Raw genomic sequence first — 23,982 nt, forward strand, 5'->3', positions numbered from 1 at the left:
AAATTGCATAACGTCTTTAATGTGAGGTCACTACAATGCTATTATTGTAATGACCACACATCAAAGGCCTAAAATCTGTTAACTTTTACACTCTAATGTGTCCGGAATTGAATACTAATCCATTATTTGGGAAAGCTTCTGCCTCTGGAGAAAGCTTCTGAAATATTCAAATGAAATCAAATCTGACAAATCTGAATAAACAGCACATTAACCTACCCAGGGACTGAGTAAAATTGTATTGCTCTCTTTTTCTATGCCACGGAAATTTTGCTCAATTTCCGTGACAAGAAAAGAGACGGCAATACATTTATACTCAGTCACTGAGTAGGTGAAAGTTAGAGTGAGGTGTTTGAAATATGAGTCTGTTCAAGAATCGAATTAAAATGGAATTTCTAAGAAAAATCCTCTGACAGTAATAGAGCATGCTTACCGAAGCCGTCGCGTCGCTGTCCTTGTTTAAATATCTGCGGACTATTAAAAATTGATAGCTCTATATAAATAAGTAACTGTGTTCTTGGAATTGAAAAGTTTCATCACAAACGATAATTATTTAATTCGATTATTCAACGTCCACTGGCGCTTGAACCTACGATGTCGAGATGATAAAGATTATAATAATTGAACCTACGAAATAAACGAACGAACGATTGAAAAACTTATTCGTTTCACCTCTCTGCAGCACGCAATGTATAGCATCAGCATCGTACAATTCTGTAGTTTCTTCAGATACAATTTCATTTCTCAACAATATGGGATTTAATCTATCTCGAATTATACTCTTAAAAAGAAGTTTTTGAAGTGCCTGAGATTAGAAGATGTCATTTAAAAAATATAATTGATTTTCCGAAATCATTAGTCACCATTATATTTGAGGAAATTAAAAAAATGACAAAATAAATAAGTTTATTAATTTGAAATTCGGGAAACTCATGTATGTTTCCCGGGAAAATTTATTTTCCGGGAAATCGTTTCCCGGAATGGAAGCCCCAAATACCAGTAAGTAATATTTTTCTCATATTCCTGACATTTTGTCAACATCGGTGTACAGGAAACGCAAATAGAATTGAAAATCGATATTGTTTTTCGTTTAGAGAGCCAGAAATATGAAGATCCGCCTCTGCCGTGTAGTCGGCAGCGAAAACAGTCGACATCCACATTCCATCGTTTGCGCATGATCACGATTCAGCTTCGGAAATTCAAGAGCCTGACATATAAACTACTCTTCTACTCAATACATCGGCGCTGAACGATGTTCCTACATACAACAGATGATTAGCCGCCGTTTGTAGACGCAATGAACGTTGACACCAGAAAACTATTTGTTGGCGAGGTTTGATCTTTGACATATGACACTAGGATTACACAAACCCGGTAGACGCAAGATTTAGACGAGCACGCGACATTTCGCTCTTACACTTTTACTTTCTTCTATTATTACGTCAGAACAGAATCATTTAGGCGGAAACAGTGTAGTCAGAGTCACAACAATAAAGGCATGGCTTTCTTTCCCAGGAAAATGATTACCAATTTTCAATATGTGCTTTGTCACACAAAATGTCGTTAATTCTTTGTAGAAATGTGAAACTATCTCACCCTATAACTAGCACACACGTAATAATAGTCAATGTTGTTCAATGAAAATGAAATGAATACAAACATAGAAATACCTCAATAGATTACAATAACTTATCTTTAGTTTGCCTCGACCGAAACCTCCATCGGTTGCTGGGAAATCGAGGCCGCTTGAGCCGGCTCCGGCACGTTCTCCTTCTGTGAGTCACTTTGCGTAGGGGATTTTTCCGATTCCAACTTTTCCGTCTTGGTTTGATCGAGCCCCGAGTCCGACTTTAGGCTGGAGTTCGGATCGAAGAAAGATTGCGACTGCTGCTGAGTAGCCGAATGGAACTTGGGTGGATCGTTCTGGATCGTCACCGAGTTGGTGCAGTCGGTTACTTTGTAGATTCCCACCAGATAATCGGACAGTTCAAACATGTTCGAGCGCAGGGAAATAATCACGAATTGGGCATTTTTTGTTCGCTCCTACAGAAAAGAATATAAAATTAAAAACCGTTGCTAAACTGACCTACCCGATGCAAACGCAAACCTTGATGTAGTGAGCCACGATGGACACGTTTTTGAAGTCCAATGCCGCATCGATCTCGTCCATCACGTACAGCGGAGAAGGCTTATAATAGTGCAGTGCAAACACAAGCGCCAACGACGAAAGAGTTTTCTCGCCTCCAGACAGGTTGGAGATCATCTTCCAGGACTTCTTCGGCGGTCGAACGCTAAACACGATGCCCTCGTTAAAAGGATCCATCGAGTCGACCAACTCCAGCTCGGCGTCACCGCCCAACGTGATCATCTGGTACATTTCCTTCAGCTTCTTCGTGATGATGTGGAATCCCTGCATAAACTCGGTGAAGCGTTTTTTCCGCACGTCGTCATACAGCTGACGCATCTCGTTTCGCTTCGCGGTGATCTCCTCCAGGATGGCCACACGCTGCAGATAGGCTTCCTGCTTTTTCATGAACTCCTCAATGACGGAGAGATTCGGTTTGCTGGCGTTCAATTTTTCCTCCTGAATGGAGAACTGGTACTGCAGATCGGAAAGCTTGTAGCTGTTGAGCTCCTCTTCGGTGTACTCTTTCAAAGGCTCCGGGGTAGGTTCGCCGGGAATTTCGTGCAGTTTCAGTGGCTTTAGCTGAGAAAGAAATAAGACGAAAAATTGAAAAATTAAGTTTTGATGAAATGAAATAATTAAAAAAACGGTGTTTGTGCCTTTCTCGTGCATTATTTAATATTTATACTAAAAAAAACTTGAGTGAGATTTTGTTAGCCGGTTTTTTGTATAGAAATCGTATTTTGGCCATAACTTTTGATCCCATAGTTCGATCTGGCCTATTTTTAATAGGAAACAATGTAACAATGGATTCCCCGTCGAATGCAAATAATGTTGCAAACAAATTGGGTCAAGATAAGTCCCTGGGATTTGGATTATAATTCTCCACAAATATTTCTATATTCTAGGAGAATTGTAATCTGTGCTGGTAGTAGTCTACGAACTATTGGTTGGAATCTATTTGAATTCACATGAAGAAAGTGGTATAGATTTTAGGAATTGAATTGTAAGTTCGTATACTCCTATTCGATTTCCTCAGTGACCGACAGGGTGCGTGCTACATGTCGCGGATAGAAGCTAAGGGAGGTGTGGTATAATGAGACTGAATTTATTGAATAAAGAGCCTTTTAATAGTCAGTCAATTGTGCTTAGTCTCCTATTGTGTTGTAACTGAATTATGTCAAAATAGGTAATCGATACAGACACCTCCTTTCACAACAATCTATAATTCATTTGAATGTATTCAATATTGGCTCCGTAGTTTAATGTCCTATGCGACATAGTTTTGAAGATACTATTTAGCTGATCCAAGCTAGCATCCTGTACTAGAGAGTTACTTTAAAAAGAGACTTCTCATAATTTTATCGTAGTCAACGTTTATGTTAAAAATAAGTTATAAAATGGAGTGCTCATTATTACCTGCTAGATCAGTTACAAGACAACGTGGACCACATTGAGGAAAAATTATTCAATAAATCGATATTATCACGGAGAAACAGACATAACACATTGAACATTCACTCATCAAATTCATCGTCGTTCAAACACTAACGACATCTGTTGATTTCAGTTAGTTGGGCAAATCACGAACCAGATGGCGGTAGTGAGTAAACGTCAAACTAGAGCAAATCTGATGCGAGCGCCACGAGTGATCGATTGGCCAACTAATGATTATTTCAATTGACCAGTAAATCAGTGAGCGATGGAAATTTTACGAGTGTTATGTCTGTTTGTCTGTGATATTATCGTCGAAAGGCCCAGCTATGCTGCAACCAAATTAATCACTTATTATATAAATCTCTAACTGAAATTAGAAAAAAATTAAGCTACTTAATTGAATCCGACTGATATTAAATATAAAACTACATTGATTTGATAATCCCATTTAATAGTACCTCATAAATAATAAAATGACATTTACTAATATCCATTCTTTTCATTATTTTCCTCACTATCTAACCCGTTCTCAACTATAATAAATTACGCCTGCCCCAGCCTTGACGAAGACCCCTTTCCGTCCTCGGGCTCGGAACCCGCCCGGTTGACCGACGCCGCGAAAGCGACGATACCATGTTGTTCTTCGTGTGGCCACTTGTTCGATAAAAGGATCGAGTTCGACAACAGAGCATGACCACCGGTATGACCCATGAAGCCGACTCCGATCCCTTGGACCACCTCTTATTTGCGCCTGAACTAGCCATCCTTGAGTCCACGCGCCACCTTCTGTGTAGCTCCGAGACGATTTGGGCGATAGCCGATAAAACGGCGTTCCAGGCAACTTCATCTTTACACATCCTCCGAAATAGGTTGTCCGGGGTAGTGTCCAGACCACATGTGGCAAGCATGTGGTCACGCATTGCGCGAAAACGTGAGCACACGAACAACACGTGTTCCGCCGTTTCCTCTAAACCTGCGCACACCAAACACTCGGGCGAGGCCGAGCAAGCCAGCTGCGTTACCTGCACTGTGATTTTGCAGCACGCTTAAACGCCGGACACATCGAACCCCCCATGGGGTGCTTGCTGTTCACAGCTTTGCTGGAACAAATCAAACAATTGGGAGGGTTCGTGCAGCATTGTGCCTCCAATCCGCAGCGTCGCCAGAGATTGCTTCTGTCAGGGCCTTTGCAGTCCCATTGCTTGTGCCCCGGTTCCAGGCAATTGAAGCAAACTTCGGGTTGCTCGTATATGCCCACAGGGCATACCGACCATCCCACCTTGACGCTCCCTAACTTGACTACCTTGGAGGTGTCCGCTGCAGATAGCCGAACCAATGCTACCTGCGGCCCTGCCGGACCTATCCGTAGCCGAACGGCGGTGGTGGGCGTCTCCACTTCACAATGTCGCCGCAGTGCCGTGACGAGCTCTTCGACTTCGGTGATCTCGTCCAGGTCTTTAACCCTTAGATTCACCTCCGTAGTGAGTGCCCCCACCTTGACCGTCTCGCCTATGACTTCCTCCGCCAACTTCTTGTAGGCGTCGCCCTTTTGCGAGACGCCCCGCTTCAGCTCGAGGATCATCTCGCCCATCCGGGTACGTCTTATTCGACGTACGTCGGCGCCGAGTTCACCGAGCTTGACGTCACTCCTCATCGCCTTCAAGACGTCCGAGTACTTAGCCTCGTCCGCCGTGATGACTAGGGCATCGCCCCTGGAGCGATTGGCGCCTACCCTAGACTTCTTGCTACCCTCATTCGCCTGGGCCTTCTTTTCGGCCCTTGACGTCTTCGGTTTCCTCTTGTTCTTGACCAGGGTTCAGGAGGCGTCATCCCCCTCTATTTCCCTGGTCTGGTGCGGCTGAGAACTCTCAGCCTGCCGTAACCCCTTACCACCGTCTTTCCTGGGTGGACGGACCTTTCCAGGTCCTTCCTCCCCCGGTTTTAGAGGTACATGGCCGGGGTTCAGCTTCCCAGCCCCACTACCCTTGTTCGGGGTAGTAACCCTCCGCGTTTTGGAGCGACCCCCAGGGAGCTCATCCCCTGGAGACTGTCTCCCCCGTTTTTGTGTCTGCTCCGTTGGAGCCTCAGTCTGGGTAGACCTCGACTCCACCGATTTCACGGGTTTACACTTGGGTCCAGCTTGGCGTCCAGTATCGACTTTCGAAGTTTCTGCAAGCTCCTCTTGAGGTCCTTACTGATATTATGCTTCGATGACGCAAAGTCGATGATGGCGTCCAGCTGTTCCGTCGCCACCTCGAAGGCCGAAAGCCCATCGCGTTTGCGGTTCATCGCCTCCACAAGCCATGGGCCGTCAATAATCTCTACCGGCGTTTTTTTAGCCGAGAGGAAGGTTAAGTGAACCACGCTGGCGCTGCGCACTGAGATGCCGACTATTGCCTCTGGCCTCCTAGGTGGAGACCTGAACAACCCACCTCATGCGAAGGGGTTGTCGCCTACACTACTACCACTAGTTTAAGAATTGACTTGACTGGTCCACCACGCCAGAGCCCAGCATGACGCGGTAAGGGACAATTACTGTGGAGGGTGCCCAGGTACCCCACAGGCTCCGTTAAATCCTAGGTTATTATTTCACTCCCCTGGCCATGCATCCCCTCGGCACGGGTCGCTTGACGCCTTGGGATTAGGGGTTAGGGACGATGGTCCCGGTCTAACTCGCAGTGGCCATGGGGAGGGGTCGTCAAGCCATTGGACAAAGTCCCTGCTGCCCCGTGTTGGCAGTCATGGGTCTACATTAATGCTACGTTTTGACAGGGAAAGTGAATTGAACAACTCAGTTGAATTCAATTGACTTGCCAAAAGTTGAACATGTTCAACTTTCTTTTCGTTCAAGTGAATTGAATTAAGGTGTTTACACGTTCAGTTTGCGTTCGATTCAAGCGACTTGCTCAATTCACTTGCCTTGTCTAAACGTAGCATAAGTGAATCAGTGTTCAAGTGTTCAACAAAATCGTAAGCAGTGACTTATATACTTATTAATACTATGTTTGCACTACGGCCTGAATAACATGTCAAATTATCGACAAAAGAAAGCTCATCAAGAGAGCCGAATAACATGTTACAAGGCCCTAGTGTGAACAAAGTATAAGTCGTGAAGTGAATTTGGAAAGGTTGAACGGAATTATGAACAAAGATGGTGCCGACGAATTAATAATTTGGTTTTGACCGTTTGGTGATTTTTCGGTGACTCGTTTCTGAGGCTTGTTTCCTGCTTAATGCTACGTTTAGACAGTTCAATTGAATTGAGCAAGTCGCTTGAATTGAACGCAAATTGAACGTCTAAACACCTTTATTCAACTTACTTGAATGAAAAGAAAGTTGAACATGTTCAACTTTTGGCAAGTCAATTGAATTCAACTGAGTTGTTCAACTCACTTACCCTGTCAAAACGTAGCATAAGGGAGTTAAGATAGTGGAGGAGTTATGAATGTGAAGAAAGAGCGATACGGTGATAGTGACCGCAATAATTTTTGGTGATCATGATGACTATGTTAACATTAACGTAATGATAGTAGGTGAATATGATGCGTGATTTCATTGCTTATACTGAGTGAAATGATTCGTAGTGACAGAAAAACTATACTTTTGTAAAGGTTATGTTGATGTTAGTGATGGTAGTTTGACAATACTAAGTGCTTATAATGATGGGGGTAGGCTGTTATACAAATCCTTGTTTTCATCAACACGGCCCATAACAGTGACCACATGAGCAACATCGCTTAGGAACGTCTGTGTGATGATGGAAAACGGGAGGCTCATAGAAGCCAATATGGGCGGGGTACAGTGTAGATTAATAGCAAGGGACAGCTGCCATTGTAACCACCACAAAAAGAAAACAAATTGGGTCAAGATAAGTACCTAAAAGATAAGTGAGTTTTATTTTGCGCACATACATAAACAGACGCACACACATATACAGAAAAAACGCCACTCATCACGTCATATTCACGTAAAAAACCACGTAACTGAGCTGTCTTGAACAAACGACGATTGCTACGTGACGCTCGCCTGAAATTCACGCAACTTTTACTACAAATCTTGGTGAATGTACAGTTCATCCACGTAAACAATGTATGTGAGATTTAAATGAGTGAGGGTGATTGCAGCTTCGGCATTTTCGGAAGACCTGCATTGTAAACAAGAATGAAAGATACATAACCTAAACATAATGAGGAGGTAAGTGATATTGCGGATATTGCAGGATCTAGGTGGATATTATCCGTGCCTGCATTTTTCCTCCTAATCTAATCTAATCTCATACTTGCGTAACCAATACTTGAAAGATGACTCCTAGATACCGAGCGACTTCAGGCATGCCTAAGGTCGCTCAATAGCTTGGTATCAAAAGGGAAGGAAGAAAGCGTGGACCTCCCGTACCAAACCAAAAAAAAAAAAAACAACCAAAACCAATTTTTTTATAATTCAGCCAAAATGATAACAAATTCAGTTATCAAAATGTTCGATAACCGGATAATAGAATTTGTTATCAATTAGTTATTCATCTTTGCTCGGACTGATCAAAGCAACGCAACGGAGGATGGTATGTAAAATTGTGTGAAGATATCGAGCGAACACTTCACTTCGTTCGAATCGAGCCGAGCTGATGGACTTTTGTGCCTGTTGTCCAACCTTGCGCTAGAAGGGTGTCATGTGGAGAGCTGGGGTACGATTTTCAACAGATCCAGTCAATTTGTTTGTTTCGCGGATGACATGGACATTGTCAGCTGAACATTTGCAAAAGTGGCAGAACCGTACATCTGCCTGAAACGTGAGGCAACAAAAGTTGGACTGATGATGAATGCATCGAAAACAAGGTATATCAATTGACAGCCACACATCGTACCTGACGGATGTATTTTCCTTACTTCTCTCGTTCTCGCTTTATCGCTTACAATAGTGCTGTCCAATGAGCAGCTCGAAGTAGCTCGAAGTTGTTCCCGTCCTGCTCGTTATTTTTTGTCAACAAACGGGCATGAGCGTGACAGGAACAACTTCGAGTTACTTCGAGCTGCTCATTGGACAGCACTAATATGTGCGGTGTTCGGAAATATAGCCTGGTGATAGATTTCAGCGTTCTACCAGTTTGTCCAGAGTCTGGAAACGTGCAAAGTTTCTTGGAGAATAATATTAAAGTCCAGTACACGGATATGAGGAGCATACAGTTTTATAATACATACACGAAACTGCGTGTTCATTCAAATGAAATCTCATGAAGTTATTTCACGCTAACAATCGATTCATAATAAGAAGCACACAATGCACTGTGGAAACAATAGCTTTTTTATTCCCGAATACGTTGGCTATTATGCGGTAACATGCGGTAACCAGGGAATCATTTTTTCTTGAATGCGCATGCGATACAGGCGACAAAAGAGAACCAAGGACACAGTTTTGTTTTTGTCGGAGATTATAATGACAAAGATCCGAAAAATTTTGTCAGTAACAAAAAAGAAGACAATTTTGTTGCTAACTTTTCATTCCGTTATTTTGCATTATCTCTGCAGCAAATTTCGGTTTTATGCTATCATAGTTTCTGCTTTTGGAAATATTCGAGAATATAACTATGATTACAAAATTAGCATCGTATTCCCGGAAATATCAGGGCATGAAAGGCAAATGATTCTTGTCATATTGTGTTTGGTTTCTGATAAAGGCTTGTTGCGAGATGCGTTTGTCAGTAACAAACACTGTTGACGACAAATGGTATATTGTTAGGCGTTGCTCGAATATTGATTCCCTGGTGGTAATATGGGTAGTATGGGTGCACGACCTAACACCGTCGATGAGTCACGCCATTGTCAGTGACTTCATGTTGAAATATGGAGATGTTATCTCCTTCAGGAATGAGATTTGAAAACACTTTTTCCTGGGAATACCGAATGGCGTTCGAGTTCTACGAATGAATTTGCTACGAGCGTCATACATCACCCTCGACAGCTCAATTTATGCCGTCAGGGTGGTCAGTCGGCTCATCGTGGTAAGAAGTGCCTAGGAGCCACAACATCGTCCGACAATCAAAGTCAAACTGTGACAACGATAGCATTTTGCCAAGGCATTTTTTTCCGATTGACAACGAGCAGCAAAATTTGAATCTATGACAAAAGGTCGAAATGACAAAAGGTAGAAAGGACAACAGGCTGGAAAGACAAAACGTCGAAAGGGACAGAAGGTCGAAAGAGACAAAAGGTCGAAATGGACAAAAGGTCGAAAGGGACAAAAGGTCGAAAAGGACAAAAGGTCGAAAAGGACAAAATATCGAAAAGGATAAAAGGTCGGAAGAGACAAAAGGTGGATCAAGAACAAGTTGATAATAAGTTGGGTGTATTCCAAAGGAATTTGTGAAATTCATTTAACTTCAAGCAGAAGTAATACACTTATCTCATCAATCAAAGTTGGAGAATGACAAATTTTCAGAGAAGGAGTAATTACTATGGAATATTTCTGTTAGAGATAAAAAGATTATTGATTCAAGATACAAATTAAACTTGTATTGTGCGAGATTGATTCTCTCCGTTTCAGTTTCTTGTTTATTTCGATCTTTTGTCTTTTTCGACCTTTTGTCACGTTCGACGTTTTGTCCTTTCGACCTTTTGTCTCGTTCGACGTTTTGTCCTTTCGACCTTTTGTCCCTTTCGACCTTTTGTCCTTTTCGGCCTTTTGTCCTTTTCGATCATTTGTCCCTTCGACCTTTTGTCTTTCGACTATTTGTCTTCCGACCTTTTGCCCTTTTGACCTTTTGTCTTTCGACCTTTTGTCACTAACCCGCAAAATTTATCCTCCACTACAACAACCAAGCCTACTCCTCAAAAAAACAAACGAAGCGATTACGAATGGACCGACATTGATGACGTAAACTCGTCTACGGATTACATTATAGCGACGATCAAAGCGGAATGTGGAAGGTGGAACAAAAAAACATAACCGTCTAAGACGAGTTAAGTACTCTCCATTTAATTCCACCAATTATTTCGATATCTTTGCAGATACGTATTTCGACCACAACTGTGTGTCGAGCAATGCCTAACAATATATTGGTGGAATTCAATGGAGCATACTTAACTCGTCTTAGACGGTTGAATACATTCCACTAAAAAGAGCTTTAAATACCCAACTAACAATTTTGGTGCTAAAAGCTTCAACTTCTAGCCTTTGGCTGTATACTATTTGAATAAAAGCAGCCAATGCTGAATAAAAGAAAAGCCTCCGCAAATAATCTCTTAAACTTCAACTCGACTATTACCCAAATATCTATCAGCTAGTCAGTTTGTGCCGAATATATTTCATCTTTTATCGTTTATGCAGCTTTCATATAGTCATAAAACAGCTCTGTCTGAATTAGCAACAAAGCTTATCGGTTAAGAGCTCATGTATGTAACTGAGTTGCTTGTTAGCAACTTCCCATATTACGGTGAGTGGCATTCACAATGAAAAAGTTTTCGCTGTTGTTATAGCACTAACAATATAGCGTAATGGCGCTATAAATGAACTAACGAAGCTTTTAGGCAACTTCTGTATCTTTGAAGATTACACAACGTTTAAGTAAACCTTATACTGCTTCTTTTACTAGCTTATCAGTATGGAACGTCAAAACCGCAATGTTTACATTTGATTTTTGTTGCCGGAGCTGTGTATGAGCTATTGATTTCTGTAATGCAGCTACAAAGGTATTCACCTGCTCTTATAGCAACTGACAAAGCGCTGTCATTAATGCTAGCAGATAGTGTAAGAAAACAAGCCATCTAGAAGCGATATTTCTGTTGACGGCTACTGTTAAACGATTAGCAGCAGAGTAGCATCTATACAGATCGAAAAAATGTTGCCTAAAAACAATTTCAGCGATTGATGATGCATAAAAGTTAGCCAACAGAACATGCTGATAGATGTTTGAATAATGGTTGATATAATGCTGAAAGCATAATTTTGAAGCTTATGTGCTAAAAGCAGCATGTAGGCCTCTTTCTAACGTTTATACAGCATGAATCCGAAAATAGCGTTAGCAAAATAACCTATAGGGTATGCGAAGAAGCACATCCATAATTTTCTTTGTTATTTACATATGTCAAAGTGACGGTGATGACAGAGCAGCGGCCATTGAATCAGGAGATCAGGAGTTCGAATCTAGGTAGCAACAAAATTGATATTAGAGTTTTCACAAAAAAAAACATTAAATAAACTCCGAAATTTACTTTCCTTTCAAATAATATTTAATCAAATTGAATTAAGTGGCTGTATAAAACTTATTTAACAGATTCAAAAAGTCTGAATAAGCGCCATTGAAGCGAATTATATTACTAAATGGTTTAGTAAAGATTGAGAAAAAATTGTGTAACATGCTGTAAAGTAGTTGTGCAGGCACGTCAAAAACAGCTGAATAGATTCGCCAGATTTGCTAGTAAAAGCATTGAATAGAAGTTCTTGACCATATCTATAGCACACATATTCAGCTTGAAGCCGTATAGACGAGTTGAAATAACATTTACATTGACATCAAATGTTAGTTGGGTATTTTTTTTCCAAAAAAAGAGAATTACTGACAAACATCCGGCACAGGAAAATGATTAATTGGGCAAACATAAAAATGGGAAGGGTTTTCATTTAAGAAGTCGTGAAATATGACAGTAGCTCTGTAAAGCTGGAAACGGCGACATAGCCTTCAAACAAATGATTTCTAGGATTTTTTTTTTTTCAAATGGGCCTAATTGATTCTGACCTTGATTTTTTGGAACAGCGATTGTGTTATTAATTCTTACTATACATACTATATTACTTAAAAATACGATTTTGATTTTTTTTTTCAGGTGAAAAATGGGGGAACAATGTTTTTCTTAATAACTCCGGAACGCAATGGCCGACTGGGCCAATCTGCAATAGCAAAAATTAGGAAAGATTCCGCGTCGAATGCAATCTGTTGCAAGCAAAGGATAAGGCTAAGTAAAAAAAAGTGTGTCTTACATTTTTTTTGTACACAGAAACATACAGACATCACCTCAATTCGTCGAGCTGAGTCGATTGGTGTATAACACTATGGGTTTCCGAGCCTTTGCTAGCAGCACACATGTTCCTCATTGGTTTCTGCAACTGATATGTGACCAGATTCAGTCACAATCAAGTTGCTGTAACCTTTTTTGTCTGACTTGTGCTGCTCGGGTTCTATCAAAGTTCGATTTTGGAGTGATCTTATAGCCTTTACGTATATACTTTGTATACGCGAAAGGCAAAACAAAACAAATTACATGCTAGTGGGCGGAACCCAGCACGACAGGGCCCGCCTGGGAAACAGTGTTATGATCGACGGGGATATCTTTGAGGTGGTCGATTAATTCGTCTACCTTGGATCTTTGCTAACGACTGATACTAATGTTAATCGTCAAATACGAAGGCGCATCATCTGTGGATCCCAGGCATACTACCTACGGGCTCCAGAAGAAACTTCGGTAAAGAGGTGAGCCAGCCCAGGGCTGCAAATCTCTATAATAAAGACATAAACTGCAGTAAAAAAAAACATTCACACCCGCATCAAATGTGTCATGTACAAAACGATTATGAGACCGGCGATCCACTGCGGAAATGAGACTTGGATCATGTTCGAGGAGGACTTCAAGCCCTCGGGGTATTCGAGAGACGCGTGCTTAGGACCAGGGTGTAAAATAATCTAAATTTTTTGGTGAAGTCCATTTTTCTTCATTTACTTCGTTTACTTCCGACACATTCATAGTCGGCTCTGGACAGTCAATATTCAGTTGAATATTAGTCATTGAATATTTATGCACATTATTCAGTTGATTCAAGGAGGCGTGGAGCGCAGCGAGAAAGATGGGCTCACTAGGTACAGAACAACTTGGCCAGCATGGGGCGCAATCGAGGATGGAAAGATGTGTATTGTAGCGTCAAATTGTTGATTCAATGTTATCTGTTCTGCTGATACAAGCTAAATAAATTAATGAATCTGCACATTATCATCGGCATTATGAAGCCAATGCAGATCAGCGTGTAACTAAATCGAAGCCCAATCAGTGAAAGTTAACTTATTCATTCATGTTTTAATAACTATAATCAACGAATTATGAAGTTGAAAAGAGCAAACTTCCAGATAGAGTATGAAGCCATCAAGATATGCATTTTTTTACAAGCTCCTAGATTTGCACCCACGTGCTGCTCGTTAACGCTTTTTACCTGCCCCGCACCGCATTGTTATCGCCTTATCAGTGAATAACGTTTCCGACATCATTCTTATCACATAAACCGAATCGAAACAAAACAAAACAGAGAGAATGAACGCCAAACAATAATCCACAGGAGAGATTTCTTGTCGTCCACCGGAGCAACTGAAACGAGGCGTCTGCGCACTAAACTCCCACCATGTGTGCTGTCTCTTTAATGTTTATAAAGCACCAGGCGGAAGTTTTTATTCATGCGGAAAAATCCTAATTGATACATACAAGTGCTTCAGTACTGACAAATAATGCTTATTCTGGAGAGCTAATATGTGTGTCGTAATATCGAGTGACATACAGAGGATAGGTATCAAGGCCAGAAGGAATATTTCAGACAATAAGTTTAGTAAATTGTAGATTTACGTAAAATTGCCTTGTTTCAAGTGAACGGAATTAAATTTCGTCATAAAAATCCTAGTGTTGTCACCGTTTGGTAGTTATAAAGTGCAACTCTGTGATATTCAGTGAACAACCCATTAGTTAACAATTTTAAGTAAGATTTTTTGAAAAGGAAATTAGCATAATGGGAAGCTTTTTCTCGCATCCAACTGGGGCGGAGGTGCTTAAAAAGAACCAGGAATACATTTCCGAGATGAATAAAATTAAGGTAGGCTTAATCCCATGTTCTAAATAACGATGTCATCATCATTAGCGAATTGCATCATTCAGATGGAACGCTGGATTCAGATGCATTTCCAAATGAAGGAACGGGAAGCAGCGATGGAGATTTCAAGGGCGCGGGAACTCTTCTACTGGCTTGCGTCATTCTATTGTGTCTCGACTGTGGGTTTCATCGGTCGGTTCAACCGGACCAAACGGCCGGGGGTGCTGGCCCCAATAGTACCACTCACATTCCTCGTGGCTTATTATGGCGATCTGGCGTACGGGACTAAAGTTCATCGAATAATAGGTTCTATTTGAAGAAATTTTGTGAATTATTAAGTAACGACGATGACGATGTGTTTTTTTTTAGCCGAAGCTGAAATGATAATGCAGCACGAACCGGAGCTCCTGGAGTGGCCCAGCGGGTTGCCAACCGTATCAGAAATCGATTCCGCACGGATGGAGAATGATGACAAGATTCGTCTACACCCCCATCAAAATTAGGTTAGCACAGCAGTGCTTAGGACTCAACGACAGCAGCTCAATGAACAAAAACGCGGAGGGTGGCAGTGGGAGTGAAGATAGGGATAGGGTTTTATAAAGCAGTATTGTGAAATGGGTAAGATGCAAAACATAATGACTAATGAGTAGCATAAGAATGGATACACATCATCGCATCGCTTGGAAGTTATCATTCCAAGGCAAGCACAACAATAGGCTCTTAGCAGGTAAAATCTGTGAAGACGTGGGTTTTAATCTGTCTTTCTGAATTACTCATAACGAATACAATACGATTTAAAGCTAACGTTTTGATAAACTTTCATGTAATTAATAACACTCTCGCCTAGAGATGATACTGAAAATGACTCGAGATTTGGGGTTCCTTAGAAGAAACAATGACAATTGTTTGTCAAATTCAACTTATAGTGAGCAAATCGGTTAAGGTTAAGAGCACGAAAATTAGTGACATTTATTTTGCACACAGCCATCATCTCAATTCGTCGAACTGCATTGATGGGACTTGGCCTTCCAAAAAAAAGTTTCTTTTTAAAAGCGATAATATAGCCTTCAGTACACTTAGCGTACGAGAAAGGCAAAAATGGGAAGAAACTTCACAATTCAAGACCAAAGTTTTTATGGAGAGTTAGGGAAGTTCAATCTAAAAAGGAATGGTATCAAGGATACATTCTACCTAATAAAATTTTATTGAACATTTCTACTGCCCTGCCGTAATCTAAAAAAGTGGTGTTAACGAGTAGGACTCATCAAGCTCTATAGGGATACGTAATTAGTGTACGACCCCTTAACAGAAAATGGAAAACGTGTAGGTTGTAATTTGGCGGCTACGTCACTTTTTCAGATGACGGCAGTGCCGATGGTCGCATGTTTGTTACATTCAACAAAAGTAGGCAATAGAGAAATGTAGCTTCGAAGTTTGTGGTTTGCAGTGGAATGCAAATCTACACCCAGGTTTTTTTACGCGTTCGGAATTTTCACAGCTTTTTTAATACCGAATATTCATTGATTTTTAGTGACTTTTTTCGTGGGTGTTGGCGCTTGGACCAGAACCCGGCAAATACATTACAGAAATTCAATGGATGAAAACCGATGTCTTCGAATTAAAACGTGACTCGTACCGGAAAACGATTTCTTTTTACTTTTTATTTTCCGTCACACTTTGTTCTTACACAAATGTGTATTTTTTCTATTCATAGTTACCAGTCGTAGCCAGCTCTTCGGCTGCTGGTAATAGCAATGGGCGAAAGGCCCAAACATCCTCCCCCACCTTGAGGCAACATGCCTCAATCCGATAGTAGTGGGCAAATTTTCTGAATCGGCTGTAGATATTTAGCCTGTCCATGTCGCAAGGTAACAGTGAGGACAATGGCAGTAGGGTCTGAAGTAGGGTAGGTTGTGAACCTACACAACTCCCATTGAGTGGGCGGAGTATTGTCGTTTTTAACGAGTACCAGTTTTGCCCTCACTCGCATAACAGTCCCATTTGACTTTTCTTCACTTTCACCTAATGAATAGGGTTCATTTCTAATGTACTTCCATAAATCATAATATAAATTGCTCATGAGTGAAAAAAAATCAAGTCATGTGCGTCCCAAGTACCCGCATAACAGTTCCACTAAGAATTTACATAACTCGATTGCACAAAATTAAACAATGTTCCGATCAAACTAAATCGCTTCACGGTAATCTAGCGAATGATGAACAACTCAGCAAAATTTCAGCAAGATACGATATGTTTCAATTTATTAGATTTTATTGAAGTTTCATATGGAAGATGTGATTTGAATGGCTTCAATGGCTATTATCTCTGTATGCGTAAAAACGGTATGGAACTGTTATGCGAGTGGGAACAGAATTAGCAGAAAATCCTCCAAATTACCAAATATTCGTCACGTCACACTGAGGATACTAGTCGTAAAAGCATCATACGAATCTCTTTTGAAAATTCGCCAATAAAAAGATAGATTTGACCGAAATAAGATCTTAAGATTTTTATAGTTCCATTCTTATGAAACATTCTCATAATTTTGACGTTTGAAAATCTTACGACAAGTATCCTCAGCGACACATCGGGCGGCGGGATTAAGTTCAATGGTTGACCGATCAAAAAATGTCCGGGCGTCAGCACATCATAGATGTAGGGATTGTTGGACATGATACACAAGGGGCATGAATTGAGGCAAACCACCACATGTAAGGGGTCGTACACTTATTACGTAAGCAATTTTTCTGGGTTTTTCGACCCCCCCTCCCCCATGTAAGAATTTTTTCATACAAATGAATTTTTATTTATATGGAGCGTAAGATATTGACCAACACCCCCTCCACCCCTAAGTGCTTACGTAATATTTGTACGGCCCCTAAGTTTATTGTTGTTAAATCTTTATTAGTGATTGCTTCAGATCCTACAACTGCAATGAGGTGCCCCTTCACACTTTTCACCGCAACTTCCCACATACTTGAGGTGAGGAGTAGAAGGCGGATTGAATATCCATTTGATGGTCAAATTAGATAACAACTGTATTCCGCCATCTTGCTATTTACTTTCAAGGCACGGTCACGCACTTTTAGCTAACGATCAGCTCACCTATAAAATGCGTGCCATTGTTGGATCATATCTATGTCGGGTAAACTGGCATTGCAATGAACCGCATAAGAGCACAGACAAATTTGGGTGTAGATAAATCACTAAACAGGTATCCCTTGGTTGTCTTGATGTACACATAGGAAGCTTGAACCAAAACGGGGCCAACGTAATCTACGCAGGCATCAACGAACGCTCTTGTTGCTATCACTCGCAACACTGGTAGTAATCCTATTAGTTGAATTGCAGTACGTCCCTTGAGACCTGCATAACGAACACAGTTATGACCCAATAGTGCTGGTTCACAGTAGCTGTAAGGAGTGTCGGACCTGCGTGAAGGTTACACAAGAGTAGGTCTTTTAGCAGGAGATCCGTTACTGAAGATCACGTGGTGGAATTATTGGGCGTTTGATATCATAAGCATAGGGTGCATTCTGAAGACGACCACCCAAACGCATTGGCCCGTATGAATAAAAAGTAGTAAAAGCTGCAATATGTAGTTACTACTTTGTAGTAAGGTCCACATGTAGTAAAGTTGCTTTGGTATGAATAATAAACTTTTTCGAACATAGGGTAAATGATATATTTTGGACATGTACATATTTTGGACAAGCCTGAGCTTCTTCGATCAATTTTAGATAATGTGTAGGAAAATTTTTATCGAAAGTATGATCATTGCATACTTTTACCTCAACTCTAGCGGCTTCTGATGAGAATTCACAAATCAACTATTATTTATCTTTAAAATTATCAAAAATGTAAAGCTTTCTACCAAAGTGCCTGAAGGACGCCAGTATGCAGGAGAACATGCATTATAGGACTCTTCGTAACATGCACCTGAAACACGTTTAAATTGCTTCAAACGGCAATCTTGAGGTCCTGCGGCCAAAGTTTGATTGTAATTGAGATACTAACATATTCCAATCGCTTAACATGAACTTGTTACGGATGAAAAAGGAGTGACCAAAATGAAGTTATGTTTTTAGTCATCAGACATTTATTGGTCACCCCATGTACAGTACATGGATGAATCATTAATTGTCAACTTTCAGGCTGTTTTCAATGATATCGCTAAGATTGCGAAACAATGTTAATTCCTGTTTTAATCTATGTCAGTTAAGCAAATAAATGCATTTAAATGAATGTGGATACGTGTAGGTAAGTCATACCATTGAGATCTGTAGGTGGCCATTTTTAAATTAGGAGAAAATGACTCTGTCCAAAATATATGCATTTTCCATGTCGAAATTATATATTTGATGTCCAAAAAGAAAATATTTCAGTTCGCAGTATATCACAGTTTACACCTAGTAAACGTAATTTACTCAAAAATTGGGCAATGGAGACACAAGACTAATCATAGGTTATGTATTTGGATGAACCTAGTGGTTTTCAATTGTTTTAGACTATTCAATCTCGATATATTTTCTAATGAATGTCCTGCGCATGTCCAAGATACATCATTTACCCTAGTAGTAGATTCTGGGGTCAAGAATTTTGATATTTTTCATCACATTGCTTGAGTTCGGGAATTGAATCCAACGGTCAGTTTTTTCGGTAATTTTCCGACACGCTGACGCTTGCTCTGGTAGGGGAACGGTTCGGCACGTCATCTCATAGCTCCCATTTCCGTCCCATCAAAAACAAAACAATGAAAAGGAATTCGATTTTTATTTTTATTTTTATTTTTGTGATTTTTTTCAACAGTGAGCACGCATGTTAGCAAAAAGAAGCGACAAGATTGGTGCTGCATTTCTTTGTTTTGCGATGAGATGAATATATGTTCAGTGAGATGAACAATGGAACAGTTCCCCTATATGTATTACATTCACGCGTTTTTTTAGCGTAATTCATTTTTTACGCAACTATTTTAAATTTGGGATCTTTGTGGGTTTTCACGCGGATTTTTTTAAAGTTATTTTACGCGGTTTTTTATCATAGTCAGGGTACGTAAAAATCGCAAATAATCGATTATAGTTGAAGTCATTTTGACCGAGGTTTTTAGAATCTGTTGTTTTGATACACGGATCGCATTTACCGTTCGCCACTTCTCCACGTGATTCGATTCAGTTAACAAATGTTTCGTCGGACATCTTACGTCCACTTCTAAAATCGATACCCTTAAGGTCCAAATTACCGTAATCCAGGTATTGACAAGAAAACCAGCCACGTGCTTATACCACCCCCAGGATAAAATCCGCCCACCGAGGAGAAAATGCATTCCCCAGCTGAATCGGGGAAGCATTCTCGTGTTAAAACTACATCAACACATAGTGGTGACTTCAATACATCCGTGGGATGCTTCATTTGGATGAATTTCGTAATATTATTTGAAAAAACTGCATTTTGCAGAAAATATTGCAAAGTTGAAAAAATATTTGTCCAGGAGGGAAACCGTCGATTTACTCTCACGCTCTCTTATACTTTGCAGATACTCGAAAATCATCGTTCAGTGTTGCGTGTTGATTTGTTCTATATATTATGCTTGTTTTCTCGAATATTTACGTAAACATCAAGCAATAATCTATGAAAATGTTGCTTTTCATGCTATATATTGACACTAAATATTGGATGTGAACTAGAACTGTGAAAAAGCAAGCATTCATAAGCAACGCAGGTTATTTATTTTTTCATAATTCAAGTGTTGATAATGTAGTGCTGCTAAAACGGCATCACTTTTCATGTACACAGAGAGAAGACCGATCATATGGTCATGTAAACAATCTATTGAATCTTGACGAACATTTGAGAAGGTAGTCAACTGCATCATAATTTTACATTCATGTAAAATGCATGTAGAAAATTGTGTAATTAGGAGAAGGATGCACATCGAATCAATCTCAGATGCATTTTTGAGGTTGTTTATGCATATCGCCATAATCTATGCGCTGTACAGGTATTGAAAAGGACGTTAATATTTTGTGGAAACATATAGAGTTTGATACCTTATGAAATGTTTGTATACTTTGTTCAAAATCAGATCTGAGCGAATGAGTAGGCTCTCCGCAAAAAAAAGAAGCGAACAGCAAGAAAAAGAAGTCGATTTGCTGTATGACATTTGAACCTTAAGTCGTTTTTTTCGTGGGGAACGTACCGTTTCTCCCGATCATTTTAAACAACCGCGTAAATAAAACTTCAACAAAATCCGTATAAAAACCCACGTATGTCCCAAAATTTTGAAAATAATTCGTCGCATAAAACGACCGGAGTACGCAGTGTAAAAGCATGGCCAAAACTATGTTAATCATTTTCTCGTCTGTAAATGCATTCAATATAAACAGCAAAGTGTATTTTTTGGTTTTTATGCTCTTTGCATTCATAGCAGTGAAGTATGGCAACTGGCGGTGTCAGTTATTGTTATTTGATAGAGCCCCACTTAGCGCAAGCACACTGTTTTTGAGAACTACAGCGTGCTTGCAACGAGGGGTGCCCACCTCTAGATCCGTCATTGAGTATGATCTTTCTTATGTTAATTTTCATTGTTTCAGTGATAATTACTGAATGTTTGGCCTCCCTCTTTTTGGAAGCGAAACACAATTTTTGTGAGTTTTGTCGCTCAAAACCCAGATTATTTCTTTTTTGTCTAGCTTTTTTAGCAAACTTCACTTTATTAAAATACAAACAAGTCACGATTGCGTGAGGATGCGTGAAATGTTTTTTGTGGAGCTTATTAAGGAAACTACAATCTTTCCAACGCTGACAATTTTGTTGCTTGGACGGGTTTGGAACCTAATCAAAAGTTTTATTTTGTGAAACATATTATTGTAAAAAAGGTAGAAAAAAGCTACCATATAAAATCATGATTATGGATCACCTGAAAACGGTTTCAGATCGAATCATGCTTGGAGACGTTTTGCATATCTTCATCATTGATACCTATATTGATTTTCATCTTAAAAATCACTAAAAACCAAGAAAAACACAAAAAACCCAAATTAATCCACCTAGCGGTGACGATTTATTTATTATCAGACTAAGGCCGGAATGGCCTGTGCTGCACATAAAAGTCTTCTCCATTCAGCTCGGTTCATGGCTGCACTTCGCCAACAACACAGTCTGCGGAGGGTCCGCAAATCGTCCTCCACCTGATCGAACCAACCTGGCCCGCTGTGCACCTCGCCTTCTTGTTCCCGTCGGATCATTGTCGAGAACCATTTTCACCGGATTACTGTCCGACATTCTGGCTACGTGCCCGGCCAACCGCAGTCTTCCGGTTTTCGCGGTGTGAACGATGGATGGTTCTCCCAACAGCTGATGCAACTCGTGGTTCATTCGCCTCCTCCATGTACCGTCCGCCATCTGCACCCCACCATAGATGGTACGCAACACTTTCCTTTCAAAAACTCCCAGTGCGCGTTGGTCCTCCACGAGCATCGTCCAGGTCTCGTGTCCGTAGAGAACTACCGGTCTTATAAGCGTTTTGTAGATAGTCAGTTTGGTACGGCGGCGAACTCTATTCGATCGGAGCGTCTTGCGGAGTCCAAAGTACGTACGATTTCCAGCCACTATGCGCCTCCGAATTTCTCTGCTGGTATCGTTATCGGCGGTCACCAGTGAACCCAAGTACACGAATTCTTCAGCCACCTCGATTTCGTCACCACCGATGCAAACTCGTGGTGGGTGGCTTACATTGACCTCTCTTGAGCCTCTTCCTATCATGTACTTCGTCTTCGACGTGTTGATGACTAGTCCAATCCGATTAGCTTCACTTTTCAGTCTGATGTAGGCTTCCTCCATCCTCTCAAAGTTACGTGCCATGATATCAATGTCGTCGGCGAAACCAAATAACTGGACGGACTTCGTGAAAATCGTACCACTCGTGTCAATCCCTGCCCTTCGTATTACTCCCTCCAAATCGATGTTGAATAGCAGACACGAAAGACCATCACCTTGCCGTAACCCTCTACGCGTTTCGAAGGGACTCGAGAATGCCCCTGAAACTCGAACTACGCACATCACCCGATCCATCGTCGCCATGATCAACCGTGTCAGTTTATCCGGAAAACCGTGATCGTGCATTAGCTGCCATAGCTGGTCCCGATTGATTGTATCATATGCGGCTTTGAAGTCGATGAATAGATGGTGTGTGGGCACGTTGTATTCGCGGCATTTCTGCAATACCTGACGTATGGCGAACACCTGGTCTGTGGTAGAGCGTTCACCCATAAATCCCGCCTGGTACTGCCCCACGAACTCTCTTGCAATTGGTGTTAGTCGGCGGCATAAAATTTGGGAGAGTACCTTGTAGGCGGCGTTCAGCAATGTGATTGCGCGGTAGTTGCTACAATCCAGCTTATCGCCCTTTTTGTAGATGGGACACGACACCTTCCATCCACTCCTGCGGCAGAACCTCATCCTCCCAAACCTTGGTAATCACCCAGTGCAGCGCTCTAGCCAGTGCTTCACCACCGTGTTTAAACAGCTCTCCTGGCAGTTGGTCAACTCCAGGGGCTGTGTTGTTTTTCAGCCGGCCGATCTCCTCCTGGATTTCCTGGAGATTCGGAGCCGGAAGTCGCATGTCCTGCGCGCGTGCTCCTAGGTTCATTACCATACCGGCACCGTTGTCTGCCATATCGCCATTCAGGTGCTCTTCGTAGTGCTGCCGCCACCTTTGGATCACCTCACGCTCGTTTGTAAGAAGGTTCCCGTTTATGTCCTTGCACATATCGGGCTGTGGCACGTGGCCCTTACGTGAACGGTTCAACTTCTCATAGAACTTTCGTGCGTTATTAGCGCGGTACAGTTCCTCCGTGTCTTCACGGTCTCGATCTTCCTGCTGGCGCTTTTTCCTCCGGAAAATCGAGTTTTGTCTGTTCCGCGCCCGTTTGTATCGTGCCTCGTTGTTGCAGCAATCTCGCCCATGCTGCATTCTTCTCTTCCACTAACTGCTCACATTCGCCGTCATACCAGTCGTTTCTCTGATCCGGGGGCACCGTGCCAAGTGCAGCGGTTGCGGTGCTACCAATGGCGGATCGAATATCTCTCCAGCCATCTTCAAGAGACGCTGCGCCTAGCTGCTCTTCCGTTGGAAGTGCCACTTCCAGCTGCTGCGCGTATTCTTGGGCTAGTCTACCGTCTTGTAGCCGCCCAATGTTAAGCCGCGGCGTACGACTTCGACGCGTGTTGTACACCGTCGAGAGTTTTGAGCGCAGGCATACTGCAATGAGGTAGTGGTCGGATTCAATATTCGCACTGCGGTAAGTGCGGACGTACGTGATGTCGGAGAAGAATTTACCGTCGATTAGAACGTGGTCGATTTGGTTTTCCGTTTCTTGGTTAGGTGATCTCCATGTGGCCTTGTGGATATTTTTGCGGGGAAAGAAGGTGCTTCGGACTACCATTCCGCGGGAGGCTGTTTATGCATCGTTGGCCGTTGTCATTCGATACGGTGTGCAGACTATCTGGTCCGATGACCGGTCTATACATTTCCTCCCTTCCTACCTGTGCGTTCATGTCACCGATGACGATTTTAACGTCCCGCAGTG

General features: G+C 41.5%; 2 protein-coding genes across 2 annotated transcripts in view; one reads left to right on the top strand and one right to left on the bottom strand.

Moving 5' to 3' along the window:
* The window catches only part of LOC134212452 (plasminogen receptor (KT)), a 43,663-nt gene extending 25,400 nt beyond the window's left edge, over positions 1–18,263 (top strand). The window contains exons 2-4 of the mRNA XM_062690338.1: positions 13,708–14,398; positions 14,461–14,701; positions 14,765–18,263. Coding sequence (XP_062546322.1) covers positions 14,315–14,398; positions 14,461–14,701; positions 14,765–14,898 — 459 coding nt within the window. The 5' untranslated portion in view covers positions 13,708–14,314 and the 3' untranslated portion in view covers positions 14,899–18,263. The remainder of the gene's footprint in view (positions 1–13,707; positions 14,399–14,460; positions 14,702–14,764) is intronic.
* The window catches only part of LOC134212447 (structural maintenance of chromosomes protein 4), a 31,620-nt gene continuing 9,165 nt past the window's right edge, over positions 1,528–23,982 (bottom strand). Inside the window, exons 4-5 of the mRNA XM_062690317.1 lie at positions 2,105–2,704; positions 1,528–2,040 (exon numbers count right to left, since the gene is read on the bottom strand). Of these exons, the coding sequence (XP_062546301.1) occupies positions 1,693–2,040; positions 2,105–2,704 (948 nt within the window). The 3' untranslated portion in view covers positions 1,528–1,692. The remainder of the gene's footprint in view (positions 2,041–2,104; positions 2,705–23,982) is intronic.

Source organism: Armigeres subalbatus, chromosome 2 (genome assembly GCF_024139115.2).
Source record: "Armigeres subalbatus isolate Guangzhou_Male chromosome 2, GZ_Asu_2, whole genome shotgun sequence".
In the NCBI taxonomy this organism is placed as follows: Eukaryota; Metazoa; Arthropoda; class Insecta; order Diptera; family Culicidae; genus Armigeres; species Armigeres subalbatus.